At 36.8% G+C, this 26,878-nt stretch overlaps 2 protein-coding genes across 2 annotated transcripts in view; one reads left to right on the top strand and one right to left on the bottom strand.

Moving 5' to 3' along the window:
• TET2 (tet methylcytosine dioxygenase 2) overlaps positions 1 to 22,690 on the bottom strand; it is a 126,744-nt gene extending 104,054 nt beyond the window's left edge. The window contains exon 1 of the mRNA XM_008689387.2: positions 22,515 to 22,690. The gene's annotated coding sequence lies outside the window, so the exon portion shown is untranslated. The remainder of the gene's footprint in view (positions 1 to 22,514) is intronic.
• LOC121101843 (translation initiation factor IF-2-like) lies at positions 22,520 to 24,905 on the top strand. The gene is made up of 3 exons (XM_040626204.1): positions 22,520 to 23,147; positions 23,241 to 23,266; positions 23,629 to 24,905. Exons 1-3 carry the CDS (start codon positions 22,733 to 22,735, stop codon positions 23,704 to 23,706), a joined length of 519 nt encoding a protein of 172 aa, XP_040482138.1. The 5' UTR covers positions 22,520 to 22,732; the 3' UTR covers positions 23,707 to 24,905.
• The last annotated feature ends 1,973 nt before the right edge of the window (positions 24,906 to 26,878 follow it).

Raw genomic sequence — 26,878 nt, 5'->3', positions numbered from 1 at the left:
ACATAGGATATATTTCTCCATTTCTTTTCTTTTTTAAAAAAAGGTTTTATTTATTTTACAGAAAGAAAGAAAGTGTGAACAGTGCGAGGGACAGAGGAAGAGAAAGAATCCCAAGCAGATTCCATGCTGAGCATGGAGCCCAACTCAGGGCTTGATCTCATGACCCCAAGATCATGATCTGAGCTGGAATCAGGAGTCAGATGCTTAACCAACTGAGCCACCCAGCCACCTCCATCTCTTTACTTTTAATTTACATCTGTCTTTATATTGAAGGTATCTTTTAGATAATATATAATTGGGTCTTGTTTTTTGATCCACTCTGATTATTTTTTTAATTGGTGAATTAGACCACTGATACTTAAGGTGATTATTGCTATAGCTGAATTAATATCTGCTATATTTAGTACCATTTTCCTAATTGTTGACTTTGTTCTTTGTACCTATTTTTATCTCCCATACTTTTTCTCTCTTTTGTATTTTTAATTGAGCTTTCTATGTATTTCCTTTCTTTTTTATTTCTTAGCATAGTAGTTATACTTCTTCTTAAACCTTCTTTAAAGGTTTCCCTAGAGTTTGCAATATTCATTTACAACTAATCCAAGTTCACTTTCAAATCACATATACCACTTCTTGGGTAGTATAATAACAAAATATTCCTAATTCCTCCTCTTGTCTCTGTATCATTGCTGTCATTTATTTCACTTATACACTTAGTACATTGTTATTTTGTTGCATGAACTATATTTTGTTAGAATTAAAAGCAAAAACATAGAAGATTTTCTTTTACCTTCAGTTATATATTCTCCAATGTTCTTCCTTTCTTTATGTAGATCCTAGTTTTGATTTATGTCATTTTCTTTTTGCCTAAAGTACTTTTTAAAACATTTCTTGTAAGGAAGGTTACTGTCAACAAATTCCCTCAATTTTTATTTGTCTGAGCAAGTCTTTATTTCTCCTTCACTTTTGCAGGAAAATTTCACAGGGTACAGAATTCCGTTTTTTTTTTTTTTAAAGATTTTATTTATTTATTAGACAGAGATAGAGACAGCCAGCGAGAGAGGGAACACAGGCACGGGGAGTGGGAGAGGAAGAAGCAGGCTCATAGGGGAGGAGCCTGATGTGGGGCTCGATCCCATAACGCCGGGATCACGCCCTGAGCCGAAGGCAGACGCTCAACCGCTGTGCCACCCAGGCGCCCCCTGTTTTTTTTTTTTATTTATTCCTTTTTCTCTCAACACTTTAAATTTCTCCCTCCACTCTCTTCTTGCTTATAATGGTGTCCCAGGAGAGGTGAAATGTAATCCTTATCTTTGCTCCTCTACAGGTAAGGTGTAGTTTTCTTCTGGCTTATTTCAAGAGTTTATCTTTGATTTCACGAGTTGGAATATGATATGCCTACATGTAGTGTTTTGCTTTTGTTTTTGTTTTTGTTTTTTGGTATTTATCCCACTTGGTGTTCCCTGAACTTCCTGGATCTGTGGTTTGGTGTTTTGATGTTAACTTGGGAAAATTTTCACTCATTACTGCTTCAAATATTGCTTCTATTCCTCTCTCTCTTCTCCTTGTGATATTTTCATTATGACTATATCATATCTTTTATAATTGTTCCACAGTTCTTGGATATTATTTTTTCCCTGTACTTTTTACTTTTCAGTTTTAGAAGTTTCCAGTCATATTCTCAAGGTCAGAGACTCCTTCCTCAGTCATATCCAGTCTGTAAATTAGTCCATCAAGGTATTCTTCATTTCTGTCATAGTACTTCTGATCTCTAGCACTTCTTTTCCTTTCTTAAAATTTCCATCTCTCTGCTTACATTATCCATCTTTTCTTGCAACAGGTCTACTTTTTTCATTAAAACCCTTCATACATAAATCACACAGTTAAAAAAAAAAAATCCCAGTGTGATAGTTCCAACAGTTCTGCCTTATTTGAGTCTGACGCTTGTTCAGTCTCTTTGAACTGTTTTTGCATTTTAGTATACCTGGTAATTTTTTGTTTTAAGGGGGGCAAGATGTACTGGGGAAAAGTAACTCAGTAAAGAGGCCGTTAGTAATGTAGTGGGAAGGTGTGGAGGGATGGGAAGCATTCTATTGTTGTATGATTAGGTTCCACCTCAGTCTTCTGGTCAGCCTGGGCCACTGCACTGTGAACTTCACCAGTGCTTCTCAGTGCAAACCACTCCTTCCTTAAGTAGGACAGGATAGCTGCAGGCATCTGGAGGTTCATATTTCCTTTCCCCCACACAGAAGGTTAGAGGGAGCTGAAGCTGGGAATTTCCTTTCCCCCTGGCATTTTAGGCTCCATAAAATAGTTTATTTTGAGAGCAGGCCATGTAAAGAAGAACAAAATGTTCTGGCATATTTCACAATGGTTCATCTCTCCCCCTACTGAAGTACTAGGGGACTTTCCTCTGATATTTACTGAGGGGACCGGTAGGACACCTGGAGGTAAACTCATGAAAATGTGGGGGCTCCCTATAATTGAGTTCCCCTGGGCTTTTTACTCTAAGACTTATCCACACTGAGCTTCCAGCAATTTGTTTTACAGTTCAGGTTTTTCTACCCTGGCACTGGTTCCTATGGACACTTCTACTTGTGTGGGTTTCTGCTCCAATAAGTTGTGGTTCTCTTTATTCACCTGTCTCTCTACATTTGCGGGCAGTGGTTTGCCCTGTGACCTCACCTGACAGAGCTAAGAAGAGCTGTTGATTTTTTTTTTCAGTTTGTTCAGCTTTTTATTTGTTGCGATGGTAAGCTCCTTACATGTTAAAGTAAACTGGAAACTGGAAATCTTATGAGTTTTTTTAAATATAACTTTTAAACTTTTTAACCATACATAATCCTAGTAACGTATCAGGTTCTCTTTTCTGAATATGTATTAGGAAATACTAGTGACTATAAATTCTGTGTGTGTGGCAAGCCATTTCTCAAAAAGGGTTTTTACAATATACAAATACTTTTTTTTTTTTTTTTTAGAAAAAAGCAGTGGTAAACTGTCTTTTAAGGCCTATCGAATAGGTGTAGTACTACCATGGTTATGCACATATATTTGTTCTTTTCTGTCTTTGATATCCATAAGTTTTATTCATATATGTACTCTAGTGATAGAATAAATTGAGGCTCTAAATGAAAATGGAATTAGCATATTAAATTCATTCATGTAATATTTTGTCAATGTGTATGACAGAGAGATCTATGGTCTTTTGAAGTCACTGCTACCTACTATTAAGAAATGATACTGAGTTGACCCTGAAACAATGTGGGGGTTGGGCACTGACCCTCTGCACAGTCAAAAATCCATGTATAACTTTTGACTCCCCAAAACTTAACTATTAATAAGCCTACTATTGACCAGAAGCCTTACCAATAACATAAGCAGCCAACACATACTTTGTATATGTATTATATGCTGTATTCTTACAATAAAGTAAGCTAGAGAAAAGAAAATATTAATAAGAAAATCATAAGAGAAAACACATTTCTATTACCATACTATATTTAAAAAAAAAAAATCTGTGTATAAGTGGACCCAAACAATTCAAACCTGTGTTGTTCAAGGGTCAAGTGGACACTATATTTGTAAGCATGAATAAAATATTTTATATTTCCATGTACATCTACTGCTAGTCAATATTTTGTTAAACTGAAGTCCTAAAGAAGTCTCAAGATTTTTCATAGCCACTATTAATTTTTGTTAAATTATAATCCTGTTTATACACCAGTTTGTTAAGAGGAATTCTCCTAGTGATAGAAGACTGACTTCAAAGATGTTTTAATTTATCATGCAATTAATATCTGAATAAATGGACTTCTGGATTCACTGAGTAATAGAGAAAAAAAATCAGCAAATTTCTTTGGATTTCCTAGTCTCATCAACTTTGCATTGTCATAGCAAATCTGTCATTTTTGAAACCAGACATTATTTCCTTTACTTACTAAAAGGATTCATTATTGTCTCAAGTTTTTCAATAAACTTGATTTTTTTTCTTAAGAGATTAATCCAGGAACTTATCACTTTCCTTTAGCGTATATAGTAAATAGCAATTTTATATGCATTTTCCTTTAAGGATTAAAGATAGGTAAAATTTTTATCCTTCAATTTGGCATGCAGGAGTGAACTTCCTCTTAAAAACAAAATCTATATTCTTTTTTTTTTAAGATTTTATTTATTTATTTGACAGAGAGAGAGACAGCCAGCGAGAGAGGGAACACAGGCAGGGGGAGTGGGAGAGGAAGAAGCAGGCTTCCAGCGGAGGAGCCTGATGTGGGGCTCGATCCCAGGACTCCGGGATCAAGCCCTGAGCTGAAGGCAGACGCCCAAGGACTGAGCCACCCAGGCGCCCCAAAATCTATATTCTTAAGAGGTCTGAGAAGCAGAATTCTTTTCACATCTATTCTCTGAAGGGATATTTAAGGTTTGGTTAATGGAAATAAGACAAAAGTAACTTTGCTCTCTGCGCTCTCAGAAAAGCATTATTACTGTGTAACAAGATAGTAGTAGCATAGCCAACTTAGAAAAAACTGTTAATTGCCGCTATCAGTTTCATTACCAAAAATATATCAACTACTAGAACACTTCTGATGAATACTTTTTCCCCTCACTGAAAGAATTTTTTTTAATTGGACAGAGTTAATCAGTTTCACTCTTGAGTCCACAAATATTCTCACGTTATGAGAGATATTGCTGAAAGTACAAAGACCATCTGTAAGAAACCCTGAATTCAACCCCAACAGTTTTAAAATGTCTCATAAACATGCAGGAATTTGAATGTAATACTATTTTTTTCCTTGAAAGGAAATAGTGTGGCCACTTACAAAATGCAATAAGACAAATATTTATTTGACATCTGCAATATGCTCCAACTAGTCATATATAATGTATATCTAATTTCTGACTTTTAAGTTCAGTGAAATTTCAGAAAATGTTATTTTGTCCAAGTCCTTCATTTGATAAATGAGGAAATAGTAAACTTCCTGCCCAGCATCACATGAAAAGTCGAAGACCTCATTTAAAGTCAACAACACCTTTCTGCAGTACAAAGTATGCACTGATTCTGTTTGGCCTCTGAAAAATGCACACAATGGACATATGGAGGAGATGATAAGCCTTGGAAGAAGGTTAGAAAGCAGACTTCCAAAAGAGGTAAAGACAAGTATGTGAAAATGAACAGTGCAATCTGAAAGAGTCTAGTCTATTTCTGTAGGTCTGTTCACAAGTATGAATGTTGCCTTCACTTTTTCAACATCTCAGGTACCACACTGCACTTTTCACTATATAGAGGCAGATATAACTGGTAGAATGAACCAGCATCCTTCATCGAAAAGCAGTTGTAGCTCAAGAGCTATACCTTGCACCAGTACAGAATTTAAAGATTTCAGATGCCTCAGTAAGTTATACTGTTTACATTTTTTTTGACCTCTGATTTTTTTTTCCTCATCTTCCTGCCATTTTTTTTAAAGAACTGGTTTCTGTTTCCTGCTCGTAAATCAATTCTTCTCTGATTTCAGAAAGTTCTCTATATTTGGAAGGTAAGTAAAGAAAGAGCTACTCTAGCTGTTTGTGCTTCATTTCACCAGCATTGAGTAGAGCATTACTCATTATGGGTTTCTCAGACTACTAAATCTTTGATGTATTGGTCTACATTCAACAAATATTGATTGTAGCTTATAATGTTTCAGGCACTGTACTAGATACTGGAGATAATATTTTGAACAAAACAGAAGTAGAATGCGCGTCACGGAGCTTACAAATCAAACTCAAATTCTGAAGGATTTTGAACTGTTAATAATAAATACAATAACAGCAGCAAGAAAAATGTACGCAAAAATACTATTATTTTAGCCATATTTAAAATGAATAAAAAAGGTATTTCAAAACCAGTGGAAAACTTCCATCTGAGGAATCATCTACTTGTAACTACTTTTCACTATGAAATAAATGTCAGGTTCACTTGAACCCAGAACTAAGGAACTAATCGAATATTATCTCATCATGATAGTAAATACTGAGAGATAACTGGAAACAGTGCTATTTCTTCAGAAGGGAGCTGGTAGCCACAGAACTGAAAGAAAGGAAGCAAAAGAAGAACACAGGCAATGCTCATTTGCAGGGGGCTTGAGCTCCAAAGACTATGTATAAATCAGTTGTTTAAAACTTAAAGTAGTTTTGCAAATCATGCTTATATTTTGAAGTAGTCACAGAAGCCTCTTAAACACACAATATAACTGAAATACTATTCAGTTACAATAACATCAGAAAGTTCAGTTGCTAATATATATGGTAATGTAGTTACAAACATTTCTTTGTTGCTATTTATTTATTTATATTTCTTTTTACAAAATTTCATTCATTTCTTAGGATTTGAGCTGCAAAACAGGCTTCCATTAAGAAGAGTCCATGAAGAAGAGTCAATCAGATGATATAAGAATTTTGGGAAATTAAATTCTTAGCATTTAGAAAAGATCAAGTGAATTGGGAAAATATAGAGAGAAAACAGATGGAAAATATGAGAGGGAGTTTAATACACAAGAAAAATAAATTGAGGAGGTCAAAGGTACAGTTAGCATGAGTTCCACAAAGAGAGAAGAAAAAATACAGGGGAAGAAATAATCAAAGGTGTAACAGAAGCAACGTTCCTAAAGTGGAATGAAGACATTTGTTTCTAGATTGTGTAGGATCATTTAGGGCTGAGGAGGATGCATTTTAAAAGAGCTATGCCTAGACAGATTTAGACTTAGATTTTCCTGTGAGCTTTTAATTTTCTAGGCGGAATTTCAGAGCTGACAAGATAAAGATCCTAATTACCATTTACATAAGAAAAAAGTTATCTAAAAAAGATGGAATCAAATTTTTATCAGATGTCTTATAAGCAGCACTGGATATAAGTCTCCCAAGTTTTGAGGGGAGATTACTTTGAACCAAGGAGCATATACACAACAAATTATTAATTAACTCTGAGGAAAAAATTAAGGCATTCTGGATATGCAAGAACTCAGTTTGCTTCCTACCCACCATTTCTGGAAAAAAACAAGAATAAACTCTCGTGGATGTATGCAAGGAGAAAGGGGGGAGGGAAAAAAAGAATCAAATACCAAGCAAGACAAGGGAGTGAAATAATAAAGCAGATCTAACCAGAAGAATAATGAAAAGAAACTCTAATTCAGAAAAGAGGAACCAGACAGCATAGAGAAGAATGACTTTAAGAAGAAGAAGGCATATTTCATTCACCAAGTGATATAATTAAGAAATTAATTATATGAATGAAAAATCATTGTGATGTGATGAAAGCATATAATTCTTCTATCAAGAACACCAAAAAGGAGATTAGAATTTTCAAGAAAAATTTAAAGCTCACAGAAAAATATAAGTCCAAATGTGAAAGAAACTAATATATGGTACAATTTTGAGGCATTAAAGGAATTTAAGAAAATGTGACCTATTTTAGCTTGGTGCTTAAAATATTATCTTTGGAACAAACCAAGTTTTAATGCTATGGAATCATTTTTTTTCCTTCTCTACATATTCAACCACACCACTTGGTATTATACTGAATTCTATTTATTATAATCACAACATTATAAATGCTGTGGGTTTTTTTTCTCTCAATTAGCACTGAGCAACAAAGCTCAGGAGAGACAGCTATAGATGAACAGAATATAAATATTATAAACTTAGCAATAGAGAATGGTGTAGAATACAGAAGCTGGCAGAAGGCACGGGAGAAAAGTAGTGCATGAGAACTACTAATGTGCATATCCTCCAGAGTTGGGGGTCAGGAAGGTATGGTTTGATGCTGATAATTTTGAAAACTAAGTGTATTACTGTAGGAAAAAGTAATAAAGACATATTTCTGATTATATTATTTTAAATTGTTTTTGTTGTTACCATGTACCTGTAGTTTTTGAAAAGTCACTGTAGAAACTAATTGATCAATCAAACGTCTCCATGTTTGTGTTCCTTATTTCCCAGAAATGATAGTTCAGACTGGGATGGTACTCAAGAATATTTCCAACCTACATAGGGCAACCAGTCTATCAGTATGCATATATGTATACTGAGGGCCTGCTATGCACTTGGTTGCATGCTAATTATTGAGGTGGATTCAATGGACATACAAGTTATGATCCTGGCTCTCAAGGAAACTTCTATCATGATGAAAGGAGGCAGTTGCTGACACATAAATAGCTGGTATACTTTAAATCGTTAAGTAATTGGGAGACACTCCAAAACATCTTTCACATGGGCCCCAAATCCCATGACACCACCATGTAAGGAATCTTCATTCTCATGGGAAGTCCCTGGGATTAGCACAAGAAGACTATCATCTATCTTTAAGCAAGGTGTGCCAAAGCATCTGTTCTTGTTCCTAAAAACAGGATGTGAAACAGAGTTAGAACAGGTGACATCTACAATCCTTAGTAGTTTTTAAATCATGCATGCTACCATTTTATATTTCTACAGACAAGTTTGTATCCTTTCAGTGTACCTAATACAGTAAAAGATGATTGTGAACAGATGGAACTGTGGACTCAGAATTTGTATCCTGACTGAGATGATAAAGGGGATGGAAATAACCTTTCCTTCTAGGGGCCTTCCTCAGAGACCATGCTGTTAAGACTTGCGCAATCTCTGTCAGGCCCCAGTGTTGAGAAAGCCATGCCGACTCTTGTGCCTAGGACCATTCAGGCAACTGAAGAATCATACCTTCAAGCAGAGGGCTGGATGCATCCTGGGAAACTCCCCACCTGACCAGTCTGTGAGTCCTACAATTTCCATCTCATTATGCTTTTTAAAAGATCATGGTACTGATTCTTTCCTATGAGTCTATATATTCTACAAGGGCAAGGACAATGGCTTTCTTCTTTCCTAATAAATAGACGCTCAACATATGCTTGAGGAATGACCAAATACATATTCAATCACTGAAATTTTGCCAAGTAATAAGTTGGATGTTTCATTATATTAACTCCTTCATTTATTCCCTCTTGGCAACATGGGAGATAAGATTAGCTGTTCCTATTTCACAGATGGGGAAGCACATTCAGAGAGGCTAAAACTACTATGTTGAGTAAAAACATACACAGTGTATAAGAAGGACATTTAGGATTCAAAACCAGATCTTCCTAACCCAAAAGGCCAGACTGTTTAATGGCAGCCAGCTGTTTAAGAGTTCATTGTGATCCATTAGAAACAAGGAAGCAGTGTAGATTCCTTTGGGGGAAAATATGGTGAAAAGCAGGAATAACCAGAAAAGGATGGAAAGAAAGGTCGCACAGGTGAGAAGACCAACGAGGAAGAAATTACAGTCCTAAAAGAATGGCAGAGATGTTAAATATAATTCATAATTCTTATGCAGGTTTAAAACCCAATGACCTGGTTTTTTCCTCAATAAAATGGGGATATATAGGACAAACAAACAAACAAACAAACAAAAAAGAGGAGATGTGAGAAAATAAGATAATCACTGTAAAGTGCCTAGCATGGTGCTTAACACAGTGTAAGAACTTAGTCAATACTGGCTATTATTAGAATGATAGATATCCTATTATATAATTTGAGGCAAATGTCTTTCCCTTCCTATGGCTCCATTTTTTTCAGTTGTAAATGCAACAGATATGTTGGAGAGTCTCTAAAGCCCTTTTCAGCCATGATTCTATGTTTGAAAATGAACTATATTTTTGCAAATCTGATGAATGATTTATTAAAATGTTGAAGTAAAAGTGGTGGCAATATCATATAAGCAACTGGAAGCAACTGTAGTTTGCACAGCTAGATCTAAAATATAAAAACATATTCAAACACACGCACATGCACACAGAAGTAAACCCACAGCCCAGAAAAAACATCTTTGATAATGTGTTATAAGTAAGAGAGTTTGAAACAGATCTTTAAAATGTTCATCATTTGTGATAGAGCATTTATTCATTAAAAACTCATCATATACTCCTTATATTTACATGTTTTCTGCTCACCATTTTAGGCACATTTCCATGTTAAACGTAGTTGCTGGTATTTAGTTGAGTGAATGCCACCACACTGTTATTACATATTTTCCAAAATTATCACCTACCTTTTCTTTTCCTTTATCATGGTTCTACCAGATAAGAAGAGGGTTTTCCCCCATGTTTTTGCAGATATAGGCTTTTAAACAGAGTATATGTGAAGCAGAGTAGTTCTACCCAAACATATTCAGTGATTTTGGAAAGCATTTCTATATGTACTAGGAATGGCATATTTTCAAACAGAACAAGTAATGAGTGAGGAACAATTTTAAAACATGAGAAGATGGCAGCTCTAACTCTGACTGTTTCCATGCAAGTATGCAGTAATATTACTAGAGATGGTTAAGTTGCCACAGTAGCTTCCGACAGAGTCTGAGTCAGCTTGGTCATGAGAGAGAGTGACTCTCTTAAGACCTTCATCACCTTCAGTCCTTGGATACTAAAGCCCTTAGTCACTTGTCCTGGTTAAAAGCTACTATTTTAAGTTCAAAGTAGAAAGCTCCTTTCGAGTGGTAACAACAGTTTAAAATAACAATGTGGGGGTTGGGGGAAAGCCTCCGTCATACATCTACCATGCCCCCTCACCTCATCCCCCTCTGTCCCACTCAAGCATTATTATAATCAGTGCTTTCTTATCCTACATCAATATTCACAATCCAGGTCACTAAACAATTAACGAGATACAGACCACTCCTTCTACCCCCATTGTTGCATCAGTGGTGTTCAGAATTCTGGAACAGCCTGTGTAAACAGTAGAGCCACGTGGGCCTGTGTAAACAGTAGAGCCACGTGGGCCCGACCACATGGGAAGGCATCAGGATGACCTGGAACTCCTATGCAAGAGGGAATACCTGGCACCAATCTTAACATTACCAAGCCAGCTGTTTCTATGTGAGCTCTTATTGATTCCTCAGCTGTCTTCTAAAAGGACTATATAAAAGCAGTTGATACAAAAGACCTTCAGGATTTTGTGTAACTTCATGATATCTGGAAAGATGCATGACATTAGTTATTTTTTCACTTTATATTCATAGACAGAAACTTTTACTGTGGTTTATTTAATTAACTATTTCTACCAAGAGGAGTTAACTCATATCAAATGTCCAAAATACATGTGAACAGATGTGTGTGCGCGCACACACACACACACACACACACACACACACACACACACACACAGTGGTAACCAAAGGGGGAAAAACTGAAATTTCGTATTGCTTTTTGGCATCTATCTTTCACATTCAATCTACCATTTTTACACTTTATAATACTAAGACAACTGCCACTAAGTACCATCTTTATGAAGGGAGTCCATCCATTGAATAAATCTATTCTTATTGCATGCTTGCCACTTCAAGTGAAACCAAAGTACAATCAAATGAAAGTTATATTTAAATCCCTTTCTTAGCAGAAATAGCATTAATTTATGGCCTTTATCAAATTCTGAGCACTTTCAGCTTATAATCACATATAATTTAGTGTCCAACAAAGTTAAGAAAGGAAAATATTAATGTTCTAATATAGGATAAGATAATTCCTGTGAAAGCCCATGAGTGGTCAGAATTGGCACTGCTCTTAGTAGAAAAGGATACTACTCATAAGTACTTTCACACAAACTTTCACTATTTAGGCCAAGGGTGATTAAGATGAATACATTATCTTTAGACCAAAACAATAAAAAAGCAAGCAAATAAAACAAGCAAATGAAAAGACTCTTTTAAAGCGTATAATCTACTTTCACCATATCTTAATTCAACATATTAAAAATATACAAAATATTTTAAATTATAAACACTAAATATTTTCAAGTCCAGAAGGAACTTTTACTCAGCAATGGATGAAAAATGCCCATCCTTAGATTTCATTGTATTGGTTAAATGAGTCATTCTTTCAGCAATTTCTTCCAAATGAGAGCAAATTCAGATGTTAAACAGCTAAAACTTAATTTCTAAGTCTCATATCTAAACAGTAAATTTGGACAGATAATCTCTAAATTATTTCAGATCTAAACTTCTCTTATACCAAAAAGTACTTAAAACAAAACAGATTTTTTGGTGCTTGGTTTATCTCTTGGAGAAAAATTCTTTATTTTTAAAAGGTAAACAAATTCCTTTCATTTACTGTACTGCATTTCAAAGATTGTAAGTTTTCCTTTTTTTAGAAAGAGTATAATTACAAAAAAGCATTCTATGAAAGAAGAGTTCAAACAGACTGACTTTTAAATTAACTAGGAGTTCATTTTTTGATTATGTAATTTCAATTTTTTGTTATGCATGGTTCCTATTTTTAGATAATCAATGGTGATGTCCATCTAAAACAATTCTTAGATGCAATACCAAAAAAACCCTCAAAGTTTATTCATATTTTAAAGATTCCAATCACTCAGCTTACAACTTGTGATGAAAAGCACATATGCCAGATACTCTTGAAATGTGTGTGCTTTAACTTTTTTTTAAACTCAAGACTTTCTTTTTATTGATAAAGATGAATGAAAAATTCTTAAAATCTACCTGGGAAAGGAAAAGCAATTCCCTAAGTATAGAGACCTCTTTTTTTTTTTTTTAAACCCAAGTCCTGATGTACAGTTAAAAGCGGAGGAAGGCTGAGGGAGGTGTGATGAAGAAGTGAACAGGGAGGGGAAGGGTGAGGAGAGGGGTCGGCGCTGGAAGGGATAAGGAGGATGATCAATTAATCACTTTCTTGAGTGTTCTGTAGTTTGAGTGTCTAGTCTGGCAATTCAGATTATGAATTCTCTTGCATCTGAAGATGATTACAAATTCAAAAATACACCTTTTTTTTTAAAGCATTATTTATGAGACTCGGCAGGCAGCATACTTTAGTCTCAGTGGCACTGCAAATTACAACCAGAACCAAGGTACAATCTGCCCATATTTCCCAAAATCACAAAAAAAGTTTGGCGTAACTGATTCTGTTTGCTGAAGGAAGAAAAAAAGATTAATCCTGTATTAAAGCACTGCCTTTGAGACTTTGGTAGAAGAAGTGCGTATTGGGCGGACCCTGACCTAGACACCTTGATCTTTGGTTCATGACCCTGTCAGAGCCAGACAAGGGCTCCCTGACTATGAATTAAACTGTTTGATTCCTCCGCCCACAGACACACAAAGCCCGCACTCTCTCAGCTGTTACATAAGAGTCTCTGGAATCCTAGGATGGTGTTTGTAAATAGCGCTGCCATGCGCACGGTACCCACGTGTCAAATGTTGATGTGACCGCATGTAATCAGAAGGCGAGAAAGCATCAACAAGCTCGGAAGAAAAACCTCCCTTTTCTTTGGCCCTAAAAATGAGCATATGCCTGTCAAGGAACCATCTCTAAGAGTGATTATTTCCCTTATCTGTTCCTTTCCTTCCCCTCTCTCCACCCCCCCCCCAAAAAAACTTAATGGAGGAAGAACAGGAGAAATGACCAATCCCTACTGCATTCCTTTCCTTCTTTAAGCAGTACCTAACCAGAGCACAGGGTCACAATTCACAGCCTTTTCTAATTAAATTTGGGGCAAGTTTTGAAATCTCAACAATGCATTCTGAATGCACTGTCTACCTCCTCTTATCTCAAGACTTCTCCTTTACCTTTGCTCGCTGACTTTGGTGTGAACTAAGATATTAGGAGAGGTAGGATTACACAACTACGAGATAGAGATACTCTAAGGAGGCAAATGGTTTGCAAAGTGACAATTTATATCCAAATAAAAGTACAACATGACTCTTTCAGCAAAAAGTATCCAATGGTTATTTTTGAGAAAAGAGAAATGCAATTTAGTATTTTACCTGTCTCCTCACTTTAATTTTCACCCTCATCTACATTCACTGCATTTTTTACAATGGGTTTGTGAACAGGAAACAAGTAAACCATTTCTTAAGGGGGTTGAATTCTTACCAATATTCAAGAAAAATGTCAATATCAAGTTTTTTACACCTAAATATGGAAAGTTTCCCCTAACCTTCAGCTTTATTTAAAGCATGACATATTATAACAATGCAAAAACAAACAAAAAGCTGAAGCAAAACTTTCAATAGTAAATTAGACTAGTGATTTGAAAAATACTCAGTAGTAACACATAATTAAATTATAGTTATTAAAAAGGTAAGCCATTAGCAAAATGTCTACTAGCTTTGCTTCCTGCAGTATGTTTTTCTCCAAGTTATGATGTAGTAGACATTCCAAACGTAAGTACAACTTTGTCTTACTTTCAACTAAATGCACTATAACTTCATAGGAGGAAAAAATAACCATTTGGGTGGTTATATTGGAATAAAGCTAGATTAAATCTAGAGTACAAAGTTTAAAATACATGCGTTCCTGCTAAAATGTACCTGCTTCTCTTTTACTGAAATAAACAATTTGTGTGGTGATTTTGATGCTGGAAAATTTGTCCTTCCTTCATGTTTAAAAAGTATGCATATATGGTATTTTTCCTTTCACCAGTTCCCTTTGGTACATTAAAATATAAATGTAAGTGAGTTAATGTTTTAATAACTGGATTCACTTTTTAAGATGCTTATTTTAATTTTATGAATGATCAGACACTTTATTTGCAGAAGAGATTTTTTGTTCTGTTATGCTGTATGCAGTAAAACAAACAAAAAGCTAATAATCATCCAAACTAATTAGAGGGTGTATAAAAGTAATCCTTTTAATGCAAAAATCATGAGAGTTTATAAAAGAGCTGGGAGAACTTTATAGCCAAAGGCAAATATGAAAATTCTATAACTTCAAAGTAAGAGACTTCAAACAAAAAATGGAAAAAGTGCTGAAAGAACAAACAGATTAAAAAATAAATTAATAGGAACAAGACAGTATGTTAGGGATGGAATCTGGGTGTGGTGTCATTGTATTATTTTCAGATTTTGGCACTTTACTTTAGAAGCAGCACAACTAATAATTAAGGTATTTTTTAATGGTTGCCCTTGTTTCTTAATGTAGACAGGGAAGAAAAACAGGAGTAGTAACTCAGATAGATCGTGTTATATCCTCTGGGTTTCACTACCATTATTTAAGCCTTTTTTTCTTCTACATTGCCAGACAAAAAAAAATATACCAATTTGAGCAGAAATACTATAATAAAAACTCATCTTGAGAGCTGGGTGAATAGTTTTCATTAAAGAATAATCTGGACATACAAACTAGTTTAATACTCTAAGAAGAAAACAAGCAACTTGAAAAGGCAGGTAGGTGTTAGCAATGGCTAATAAGATATGACAATAGTAACTAAAATTATCATTACTTTGCAGCATTCACAGAATAAACGGAAACAAATCTCAAAACTGTAAAAGTAGCACATGAAAAATATCAATACTGTGTATGGCATGCCTTAATGGGAGATCTGCTATGTCTATGCCTGATCATAGACAATTCTGTTCCCTGAAGACAGCAGACCATCAGCAAAAATCCACAGCCCTATGTTTTACTTCTGAATATAGGGCATCTTCCATAGAAATTATTTATAAAAAGCAAAGCTAAAAATATAAACAAATCAAAATATCTCATCTCCTATATTTTTAATTTACTTGAAAATATTTAAGGTTTTTGAAGGTATATTTAAAAAGCAAAGTTGGAATAGCACACTAAAACCCAGTGAACAACCTTTGAATATTACAGAGCTACTATTATAAAAAATTATTATCAACTGAGGTAGTTCACAGAGTATTAAGAGAAACAAGAGAGGGTAAAAATAAAGAAGCTATTCATTTCTCCTATAAGCAGGACCAGACCTATATTCTACCCTACTGCTTTCGACAACAATCCCTCCATCAGCTTGATAGAATAAAGATTCTAATATGAGTGTCTAACTTGTACCTGTTGCATATACATGACAAACCTGCAGGTAAGTGCTATTATCATACTCTTAAAAAGTAGAATTTTTGGCCACTTCTATAACTATTCCTTGAAGAAAATAATGATTACAGCAATTACACGAAGCCAAGGCATTTCCTTATTGAGTACAATAACATGTATACATTCTTAAAGCCGAATGCTTGCACATCACTGAATCTCCCCCACCCTAGTTATAGTCCAAGCTCCAAACTATGGAATCCAATTGGCAGCAAATCAACATTCTCATCAGAATAAAGAGGGAGAGAAACACTGCTCAACAAGAAGAATGTCTGGTATCTAGAATTACATTAAGTTAGAAATTAAAATAAAACCAACCCCAAGTAATTCACCCTGTGTGTCCAAAAGTAAAAATCCTAATTTCATAGGGACAAATCCTAAAAAACTCACTGGTGCCATGTTTCTAGAAAGATATGCATAGCCCCATACAATTCAATTCAAATAGTACCCTATATTTCGTTGCATGAGACATGAGATACTTTCTGAATGCCAAATACCTTATCAGTTGTATGCATTTTTTATAACTTTATTTAGATATAATTCACATAGAATAAAAAAATTCACATTCTTAAAGTATACAATTGGGTACATTTTTAGAGCGGTGCAAAAATTACTATCTAACTATAGAGCATTTTTGGGCTCCAAAAGAAACCCCATATCTATTAACAGTCAGCCCCCCCTTTTTTCCCCCCAGCCCCTAGCAATAAGTAATCTACTTTCTGCCTCTTCAGATTTGCATATTCTGGAGATTTCATGTAAGTGAAATCACATCATATGTGGCCTTTTGTTAGTCCCTTCTTTTCAAGTTCTTCTATGATGCAGCATGTATCAGTCCTTCATTCCTTTTCGTTGCTGAATAATATTCCATTGTATGGATATACTGCAGTTCATATATTTATGAGTTGATGGACATTTGGGTTGTTCCAATTTTTTACAATTATTAATATGCTGCTATGAATATTTGGGTACCAGTTTTTATGTAGACAATTGTGTGTATTTTAAGTCTCCTCTCAGGACTTTCCCTGCATAGCCTATATTACAGCTTCACTTTTTTATTAATCGTAATGAGGCAGAATAGCATAGTGGTTAAAGGTCTGGGATCTAGAGACAGACTGCCTAATTCAAATCTTAGCTAAGCCACGTATTGGCTGTATGAATTTGGCTATTCAACTTCACTATGCTTCAGTCAGCTCACCTGAGATGAGGATAATAATACCTATCTCTAGAGTCATGAAGAGAATTAGATGACATAAGTTATAATGTAGTATGTTATTAAAACAAAATATTCTGAACACAAATGCAAAAACACTTTTAAGTAAACAAAAACCTATATTCTGATGCACGTTTTGATAAGGAATGATAGCACAATCATATGACTGATGAAGGAGAACTGGGTTAAACTTCTCTGCTTTCAGGAAAAAAGATTTAAAGATATCTGATAATGTGATAAAATGGTATGGACCTAAATATACAACACACAAATGTACAAGTCACACTGGGGGTGTCCATGTAAGACAGGCAGACTATATCCATGTCAGTGTCCTGGCTCTGATATTATAGTTTTACCAAAAGTTACCAGTGGAAGAAACCGGGCAATATAATGTCCAATTATTATTATTTCATACACCTGCATCTGATCTACATTTATCTTAGTAGAAATTTCAATTAAAAATATGTGATCTCTGTGTAAATTTACTAAAAATCATTAAGCTTTACATTTACAACAGATGGCTTTTATGAGACATTTGCCATAGCCTGTAGAAGTTACAGTTAAGGAAAAATCACCGTCATTACTACCATCATCACCATTACCATTGAGAATAGATAATACATTTTCTAATTAAATGACATTATTTTTTTCCAGTTCTAGGTCATTCATTCTTTTTTTCAGCTTTTGAGACATAATTGACATATAACATTATGTAAGTTTAACGTGTACAACATAATGATTTGATATACGTATATATTGGGAAATGATTACCACAGTAAGGTTAGTTAACATCCGTCACTTCACATACTTATAATGGTTGCATGTGTGTGTGGTGAGAACTTTGAAGATATACTCTTTTAGCAACTTTCAAATATACAATACAGTATTGTTAACGATAGTCACTGTACTACACATTACATTCCATAACTTATTCATCTTATAACTGGAAGCTTATACTCCCTGCATTACATATTGACTGAGTAGGACACCACTAAGTTCTACTATGGAATAATTAGATGTAGAAATCAGCGCCTCTCTTCCAGGAGACATAAGTTTAATTTAAAAGAAATATTTATAGTATTTTTAGTGAAGCAAACAGTTCATTTTATGTCCTAACCTGCCCTCTAAAAACACTTCACGCTAATTTATTCATCTCTTAATTTTAATTCTCAGATTATTTGGAGCTTGATTTCAAGTCAGTTTGAGCAACAACCCTGAGTAAATATAAAATATTGAGTTCCAAATTCTTAAAACATCAGGTAGGTTGGCATTATCACTGAGTTTGTTTTTACACAAAATATTGAAAATTCACCTACTATCTATTTCTTCTTCTTGAATCCTGGCACATTTAACTGCATTTCATGACAAGTGGAGAAAGCATAAATCAAAGCTGATAGAATTTACTATTTTGGAAGGGGCAACCAAAATCTATTTTATTGCGAAAAGATTATATATCTATCTTAAGTCAGGGATTTTCTGCAATGTACAATCTAGGAACAGAATAATGCTGGAAATAGCAGATACTTAAGACTTTTTTGGCTTGCAGTCGCAATGATTCAGGGGCTCTCACTTTACCCTCTCCTCTTGTGGAACTCTTCTTTCCCACTGTATACCAAAGTTTATATATATTTCCTACTATACACTAAGGTATACAGATGTACTCTATAACCTTCTTAAATAATGTCATAGTATTCCCTGGGTTTTGGCAATGAGTCAAAATAAAAATTGGAGATCTACACCAAGTAAATACTGTATATTTGGCAAAATCATTTGTGGTTGTGTTCTTCAGCACAATTTCCAAGATAACCACCAGCTCTACTTGGCAAACCAACTCTCCCACAGTTAAGGCTCCAATTGTAAAGTTGGCTTGTAAAATATTTTCCTGCTACTGGCTTTGGTGCCATTACTATGCTTCAGAACTAGTTTGCAATGGTGGCATAATAGTTGATGAAATGTTATTTTGATGAACCAACACTGACAGCTGCTCCGAAGTTTTAACTTGTCTATATGGTTGTTTATAAAACAAAGAAGGCTCCCTCAGTAATTTGAGATGGCTAGGTAAGACTACTAAATTCTATTAAGCAACAAAAACTGAATTCATTGAAGAAGGAATTAGAGCAGGTTTAATCTAAATATTAGATATTCTAACATATCATAAACATCCATAGCTTTGATGACATTTTATTTAAAGATAATTTCAAAGAATTCATAAGAATTTACCAACTTGGATGTGGGACATAATGGAAAAGAGGGTTTCTGCCAGGTGTGTCTGTGAATTATAAGAAAGGTTTTTTACTGAGATCAGCAAATAAGGAAATACATTTCAATAGTGACACTGGCTTACAACATTGTGTGTGGGTGGAGCCTTGGAGGAATTGATAGAGAAATTGTAACTTCAGCAAGTGAAACCAAAACATTAACTCCAGTTTTTGTTACCTAATACAAGTCCAGTGCTCAAAGAGGACTTTGGAAGTCTCTCATAATAACTCCTTGGCAGGTGCATTTCACTTGTTCTGGAAGTGATGTTGACCTGCCAGTGTCTACCTTATTGTGACACTGCATCAAAATCATATCAATTCCCTTGACTCCTTGCATGCACCAGCATAATGACAGATATAATTAAAGCCATAGTTGGTAAATCCATGAATTCAAACAAAACAAGGGACTCTCTTCATTCCAAGTTAATTTCTCATTAACCATTAGTTCAATAAGAAAGTAAGGAAAACAATATTGCAGTTTAAGAAAAATACCTATCTTGTTATTGTCCACTATCACTTCCATAAAATTCAATTGCTCAAGACAGTTCTATCCTATGAAATTCTGAGAACATCCAGGTGGTACTATCATACATATAATAAATGAAGAATGGACATTACGTCTGTTATAGTCAACTATTCTATACTAATTCAAATAATTTCTCTTTTATAATAAAGGAGAAAGTGGTACTTATATTGAAATTGGTGAATAATGTGCATCTTCTCCTTCTAATCATTTAAGCCCCCCATACAATATTAATTAACAGCTATTTTCGGCATACAAATAGGATACATAAAATAACAAGAGTCTAAATTTGATAGGAAAGAACAAATATTCATGGTCACAATACATATTATTAACCAATGTAGGTATTTGTATTTACCACTATGAATGGAAAATACTACATCTATTATTAGTTGACTAACTTGAGGAAAGCATAAACCACAACATTTGAAAAGTCCCCAAAAAGCAATTAAATATTAGTCTGTTAGCAAAAGGAGCTGTTTATTTTTAACTCTGAATTACTGCAATAATTAATCATAGTTTTCTCAATGAATAGTAAGCATTTACGCTAGACTCCTAAGTATTTTCCTTATTATTTTAGGACAAATAAGAACTAACCAAATAAGCTGTTTCTATTCCAGAGATCAGTAATACTACTCCCTTGTAATCATGTGAAATAATCTTCAGCATCAATGATTAAACTTAACTGCTTTTTCAGAGATTAAAATAGAGTTACAAAGTGAACTACTGAGGACAAATGGTTTTGGAAATCTGATTTATGGAGTAATGGCCATTACTGTGCTCTTCCTTCTGTCCATGTTTTAATTATATACATGCCTTCTAAACTTAAGTTTGACTTTCCAGTCCTTCACTAACACTTACTTCTCTGCTTAATAACATTATAAAAAAAACCCCAATATTGTGTAGAATTTTATATTCTACCTCTAACCTATTATGAAACACACATGCAAACATGTAAAAGAATATAACTCTCCTCCAGCATTTCAACTTTCCATTAAAATGCAAATATAATGATTTCATTAACCAGGCAACAATACCCACAGTCTTAAACCAAAGCAAAGCAAAGCAAACCAGTATCTTTTCTCTTTACATCCCAACTTCCCCTAAGGAACAATCTTCCTCTTATGTTGGATCATTTGTTGATGAATATTTTTTATTTGGATTTGCCATTATTATCCCTTATTGGAGAGATGAAAGCACATTATGAGACTTCAGATTTTAAATTCATGGATGTATCCTATTCCCTACACAGGAAAATATAAAAATATTTCAGTAAACTTTAAGCAAACAACTGGAAAATAACCCTTCTTTCAATTCCTAAACACTAGACGAAGGAGGGGGGAAATCACTCAATGCAACTGAAAGTATGTCATGAAGGCAATGGCCAGTAAATAACACTTATGTTTCATATTCGACCTTCCCAGGAGTCTATCCAGCCACACTTTATTTTGTCATAGGTAGAAAACTCTCCATAGAAACTCTGTTAGCTTAATAACACTAGACAAGCAGCCCCAGCGAAAAGATTCAGCAAGACTGGAGTGTGTTGTGTGTGTGTGTGTGTGTGTGTGTGTGTGTGTGTGTGTAGAAGGAGGAGGAGGAAAAAAGAGACACGGAGAGGAAGGCAGATAAATAAAAGACCAAAGAAAAGAGAGCAACCAAGACAGAGAAATTTGGATGGGACTGTTAGAGATCTGCTCCCTACTTCTCCGTTTCTTTGCTGGGATTGGGTTTCATTTCTTTCGGCGCCCCTGACCTTGCAGTCTTCCAACTCTCAACTCTGCCCCCCTCCTCCCGCCCGCCCGCCCCCTCCCCCGGCCTGCGCCTGCCTTTGTGTCTGCCTGTCACTTACCGGGGAACCAAACGAAGCTGATTCGGGAGAAGCACAAAGCCAGGACACAGATTTGCCCACAAATTCTCTTATACCCACTCCCCAGGATGGAAGGCACAGCCCATCGCAGAGCTGATGTACCTTGAGAAAAGTGGGATCTGGTCTTGTTTGGGGGACCGGAGAAACTATTCTCTCACTCAGCACCACGAGCAAAACGCGCGGACTTAGGAAAAAACAAAACCCCACTTAGTGTACTGCAGCTCCACTCCCCGTGACATTCGCCTGGTTCGCCCCCCAAAAAGCGGACACCGGGGTAGAAAGGGGCGGACGCGAACGCAAACCCAGACCCAGAACCTACAACAGATAAAAGGGTCGAAAAACACTCCGTCAGAGTTCTTTCCGGGGTGGGTTAGGTTAAACGAGACACTGGTCTGACTTACAAGAAGGAAAGGGGGTCGGGGAGGATTCAAGGGAAAAGTAGTGCCCCCCAAAGCTGAACTATTTGAGAAAGGAAAGCAAAGAAAAATCACTTTCCTGAGGATAAAAGGCCGGGAAACCGGCTGGTCGGAGTCACAAAGGTAAGTTTTCTGGGTAAGAAGGAGAGGCGCATTAGCGGGAGAGAGGAGAGAACACAGAACTACAGGTTTAAAGGGGGGGGGGGAATTAAAACTATATTTGTCAGCCATGTTGAAGAGGCTCCAGTAATTTGTGAAGCTTCCCTCTTCCCTCTTGGTATTAGTGGGTGACAGTGCAGGGTTTGCTCCCCAGTCCCTGGAAGCCCGAGAGAAAGCAAGGGGGAGAGGAAAGGGAGAGTTTCGCGGCACAAGAGAAGCGCTCTGACCTCGTTCTCGTCCCTCAGCCTTGCAGCAATCCAGCAGTTGCAGTCGGGTCTCCTTTCTAACAAATCCTAAAGGGCAGCCATCTTGCTTCCTTCTGCTTCTCTACGAAAGCAGCCTAGCCTCCGCATCAATATTCATAAGGCAGTTTGACGTCTGTTCTCATCACTCGGCGGGGCCGGCGTCTCGGGGCGGCCTCGCCGAGGGGGCGGACGTGACTCGCATGCGAGCCGGGCCTGGGCGCGCGGCGCTCGCGAGGAGGCGGCGGTGGCCGCCGGAGCTCTCGCCGCAGCCGCTGCTGCTGCCGGCTCTCCTCCTCCGCCCGGCCTCCTCCTCCACCGGCCTCCTCCTCCTCCGCCTCCGCCCCGGCCTCCGTCGCCGCCCTGGGGCCCTCAGCCCCGGCTCCCAGGGAATGAGCCCCCCGCCCGGGGCTTCCCGCACAAAGGCCGGAGGCACCGGGGGCCGTACGATGGGGTGCGCAGTCGAGGCCGGGGCTGCCCTGGCGCTGTGCGTGGAGCCCGGGGAGCTGCGCGCCGGGATGAGCGCGGGGCGGGGGCGAGCGCGGGGGAAGGTCCAGCCCCGGGCGCCGCAGCCAGACCCGGGGCACCCCGGAGCCCCTGGGACCGGCAGCCACCCGGGTGAGGGCGCGGGGCAGGCGCGCAGGGGGAGCTGGCGTGGGTTCTTGGCACAAGGATGGAGACCCTAGATTAACCTTTTAAACTTTTTGTTAGTACCGCACTCCACCACCTACTTAGAGGTATGTGCGCGCCCCTCACCCCTGCGCGCTGCCACCTCCACCCCGCAGCCTCGCACTAGCCCTTGCTCCCACCTCCTTGCAGGTATCCCCGCACCCGCCCACGCGCGCACCCACCTTGGCGCGCGAAGGCCAGCCCCCCCCCCCAAGTAGGTGCACCCGCTCCCGCCTCGTCCCCGCTTTGGCATCCTCTGCATCGTCGCTTTCATGTCTACAGAAGCGCTCCCCAGTTTCGCCGAGGGCATGCCCTTAGTGCTTTGGGGGCCTGTAGTTTTAAAGACTCGACAAATTAGAAAATTGACCGAGTCCTGCTTCACCCCGCCCCGGCCCACCTTCTGTTTACTTTTGCCACGTGGGCTTGGAAGGACAGGGATTCTTACAGATCCAAGATGAATTTCTCACCAGTGACTCTACTTCTCGCTCGACTCCGTTGTAACGAGTAAACCTGCGCTTTCAAATGCCTGCATTTTCTCCAGTAAGATCATCTATTTTGAAAAAATTTCTACCCGTACGCATAATTAAGTAATGAAGAAATCGACCCATAAAGAACTAAATTCCAGGTGACGGACACTCGATATTCCCTGACGTTCCGGATTCTATACCTACGTCCTTCCGTTGACAGATTGTCTTTTCTATTGCCGACTACATTTAATTCTCCTTTTAATGCCCCCTTTCTAATCATAAAATTTTAATTTGAAGATAAGAATCAAGAACAAACTCATATATGAATCGTTACGTTAGCAGTTGTTGAGAATCGACCTCTACATGAAATTTTCACGTACTCACATTCAACTTTTAAATAGATACTTCGGGCACGTCTTTTGAGTCAACACAAGTTATTTTGTATAGCCCATTCTCTTTTCTTTTCTTTTTGTCTGTAATTTCTTTAGAAGTGAAACCTTTTCCTAATTTTATGAAATCGGAATATTTCCTTTGAAAAGAGTTAAATAGGGAACTCTTTCTATGTGTCACATTGTTACTAAGAAGAACGTGTAGAGTGTGTTCTAATGAAACATTGTATATTCCATTCTGAGGCAGAGTTCATTCAGATTTCTGATTTTGCAATGGCCAAGCAAAATCATTCATTTTTCCTTAAGCATTTCACGTGACGTTGAATTTCTGTCTTTTCCAACCGTACACTAATGTGTCATCGAGGTCTTGGCAATTGTTAGTGGACTTTAAGCTGTTCGGGAGGTCATCTTCTAATCTTTTTTGTCAAGTCCAGAAAGTAAAGTTTTCCAAAGACTATGACATATATTATTTATGCAGTGCACAGTGCAGCAGAATTGTTGAAAGCATGGGCTTTGGAGTTGGACAGATATGATTGCATCCTGACTCTATCCCTTACCAAGTGTGTGGCCTTGAGCGTGTTACTTAACTCTGTGTATCATGTGTTAAACACCCTCTGAAACAAAAGGGTTGTTGTGAGGATTCAATGGGGCACTAGGTAAATGTCCAGGTAGTTATTACTATTACCAGCAAAAAGCCATGTACTTCCAGAAGTTTCTCTTGATTAACTAGAAATATATAACTAATTATATGCTTTCTTATATTGAATAACATGTGGCAAATATTGTATTCGCATGTGTTTGATATAAATATCTGCATGTTTCCTTAGTTGTTTGTATTATAATTGGGAAAATGATCTTTAAGGTCACTCCCTTCTCATTTCATCTTCTAAACCTCTCCCTCTGTTGTAACAGGTGGTTCTTGTCTATCTGGAATCATACTTGGCTTGCAGTTGGTTGTGCAACAGGCCCTGAACCTTTTCTTGCCAACTTCTTTCTCTGCACCCTCACCCCACCCTTAACCACCACAGCATTTGTTAATTTAAAAGAACATACATTAACTCCTCTTGGCTTTTGTGACTTTTCAATAGCAAAAGGAAGTAAAATTCTAAAGTCTCCAACTGTAAAATATGTTAATGAGATTTTATATTGTTGATTAAAAAAAAAAACCTCTTGCTTGGTTGCTATTTCTGGGAAAGAAAAGATAGAGTGCACACAACCAGTTATTTACTGGACATTAGTGCATATTTGTATGTGTAATTCGGAACCAGCTTTTATTAATTGTGTGCCTTCTTGAGATTCTTTCTCTAGGTGTGGATAATCTATTTTTAAAAGGTAATTTGTTGTTTTAACACCAGTCAATTGTTACCAAATTCCTTACCATTTTTTCTCAAACTAAAATTGCAGCACTGCATCCACACAAAGAAATTCTTGCTTCCTTAACAGAGAAAAAAGACTAATAGAACAAGTTCTACAACATGCATTCTGTGTTAGAAAATTGACTTGATCAGCCTGGGCACCTGCTGTCTAACTCAGTTGCTCAGTCTCTAAGCCTCTTAGGGTGGAGGCAGCTTCCTGATGGTTCCGTCCATTAAAGAGCTGACAACAGCAGCTTGCTTTACGATGCAAATTTCTTATAGTGTACTAACAAAACAAAACAACAATGACAAAAAAGGTGCATTCTTAATTTCCTTTCTACTTGCAAAATAGGAAATTTTCTTTAAGGACGTGATACTCTCTTTAACAGAGAGAAATTGTTGGGATACATATTGCTTTGAAAGAATTATAGTGGTGCAACAAAAAAACATTAAATCATGGCCTGTTGTTTCCCATCTCCAAAAACGTATATCTGAAGTATGACATGATAAAGATTCTCTACATGCTTAAAAGACAATTGACCTTCAAACAGCACAGCAGTCATTGCTGTGAAGGGACTTTCTTGTTTCTCTTGTCTGGTGACATTACTGCACACCATACCAAGGGACATGTTTAACACAGAACACTAATTTTAAAAGTTTCCAATAAATGAAACATTTAGACGTAACACTAACTTATTGATATAAGTGTTATTATTAATGAAAGCCATTATTGTCTAAGGCCAGGGATCGTAATATAATGAGGTCTTGATAGAGTCTCTTTTATTAATATGATTTCTATTTTTTCTGACCTTATTTCATATGGCTAATTTCTCTTTCTATAATTTGAAAATTTTTAAGGAACGGATACAAATGATATAATCCTAACTTCCTCAAGTCAGGTGCTAGCCAATATGTATACTGATACAATGGGCGCAAAATGAAATGTCAGATAAAACTCAAAAGTCTAATCCTGTTAAAATATTGCTAAAGGCATTATAAAAAAGGATATTAGGATCATTAGTGAGACAAACATCCTGGAAATGCTTTCAGAAGTATTGCAAATATGTTGCTAATATCAATCTCTTTTCTCCTCATGAATTCTGATTTCACAATCTTTAAAATCTTCATCCAAATTTGGTAACTCAATACCCCCACATTTTGAGAGTATAATTTTTCAACTTTTTTTTTTTAAGATTTTATTTATTTATTTGACAGAGATAGGAACAGCCAGCGAGAGAGGGAACACAAGCAGGGGGAGTGGCAGAAGAAGAAGCAGGCTCATAGTGGAGGAGCCTGATGTGGGGCTCGATCCCACAACGCCGGGACGCCGGGATCACGCCCTGAGCCGAAGGCAGATGCTTAACCGCTGTGCTACCCAGGCGCCCCATAATTTTTCAACTTTGATGATGAACTTGAGTCATGAATAAATTTTAACTATTGGTAATTACCACAACAACACCCTTTGCATT

The sequence above is a fragment of the Ursus maritimus genome, unplaced genomic scaffold (assembly GCF_017311325.1).
Source record: "Ursus maritimus isolate PB19 unplaced genomic scaffold, ASM1731132v1 scaffold_11, whole genome shotgun sequence".
Classification (NCBI taxonomy): domain Eukaryota; kingdom Metazoa; phylum Chordata; class Mammalia; order Carnivora; family Ursidae; genus Ursus; species Ursus maritimus.
Note: the sequence above shows the minus strand (reverse complement) of the source record. Positions and strands in the feature narration are given on the sequence as shown.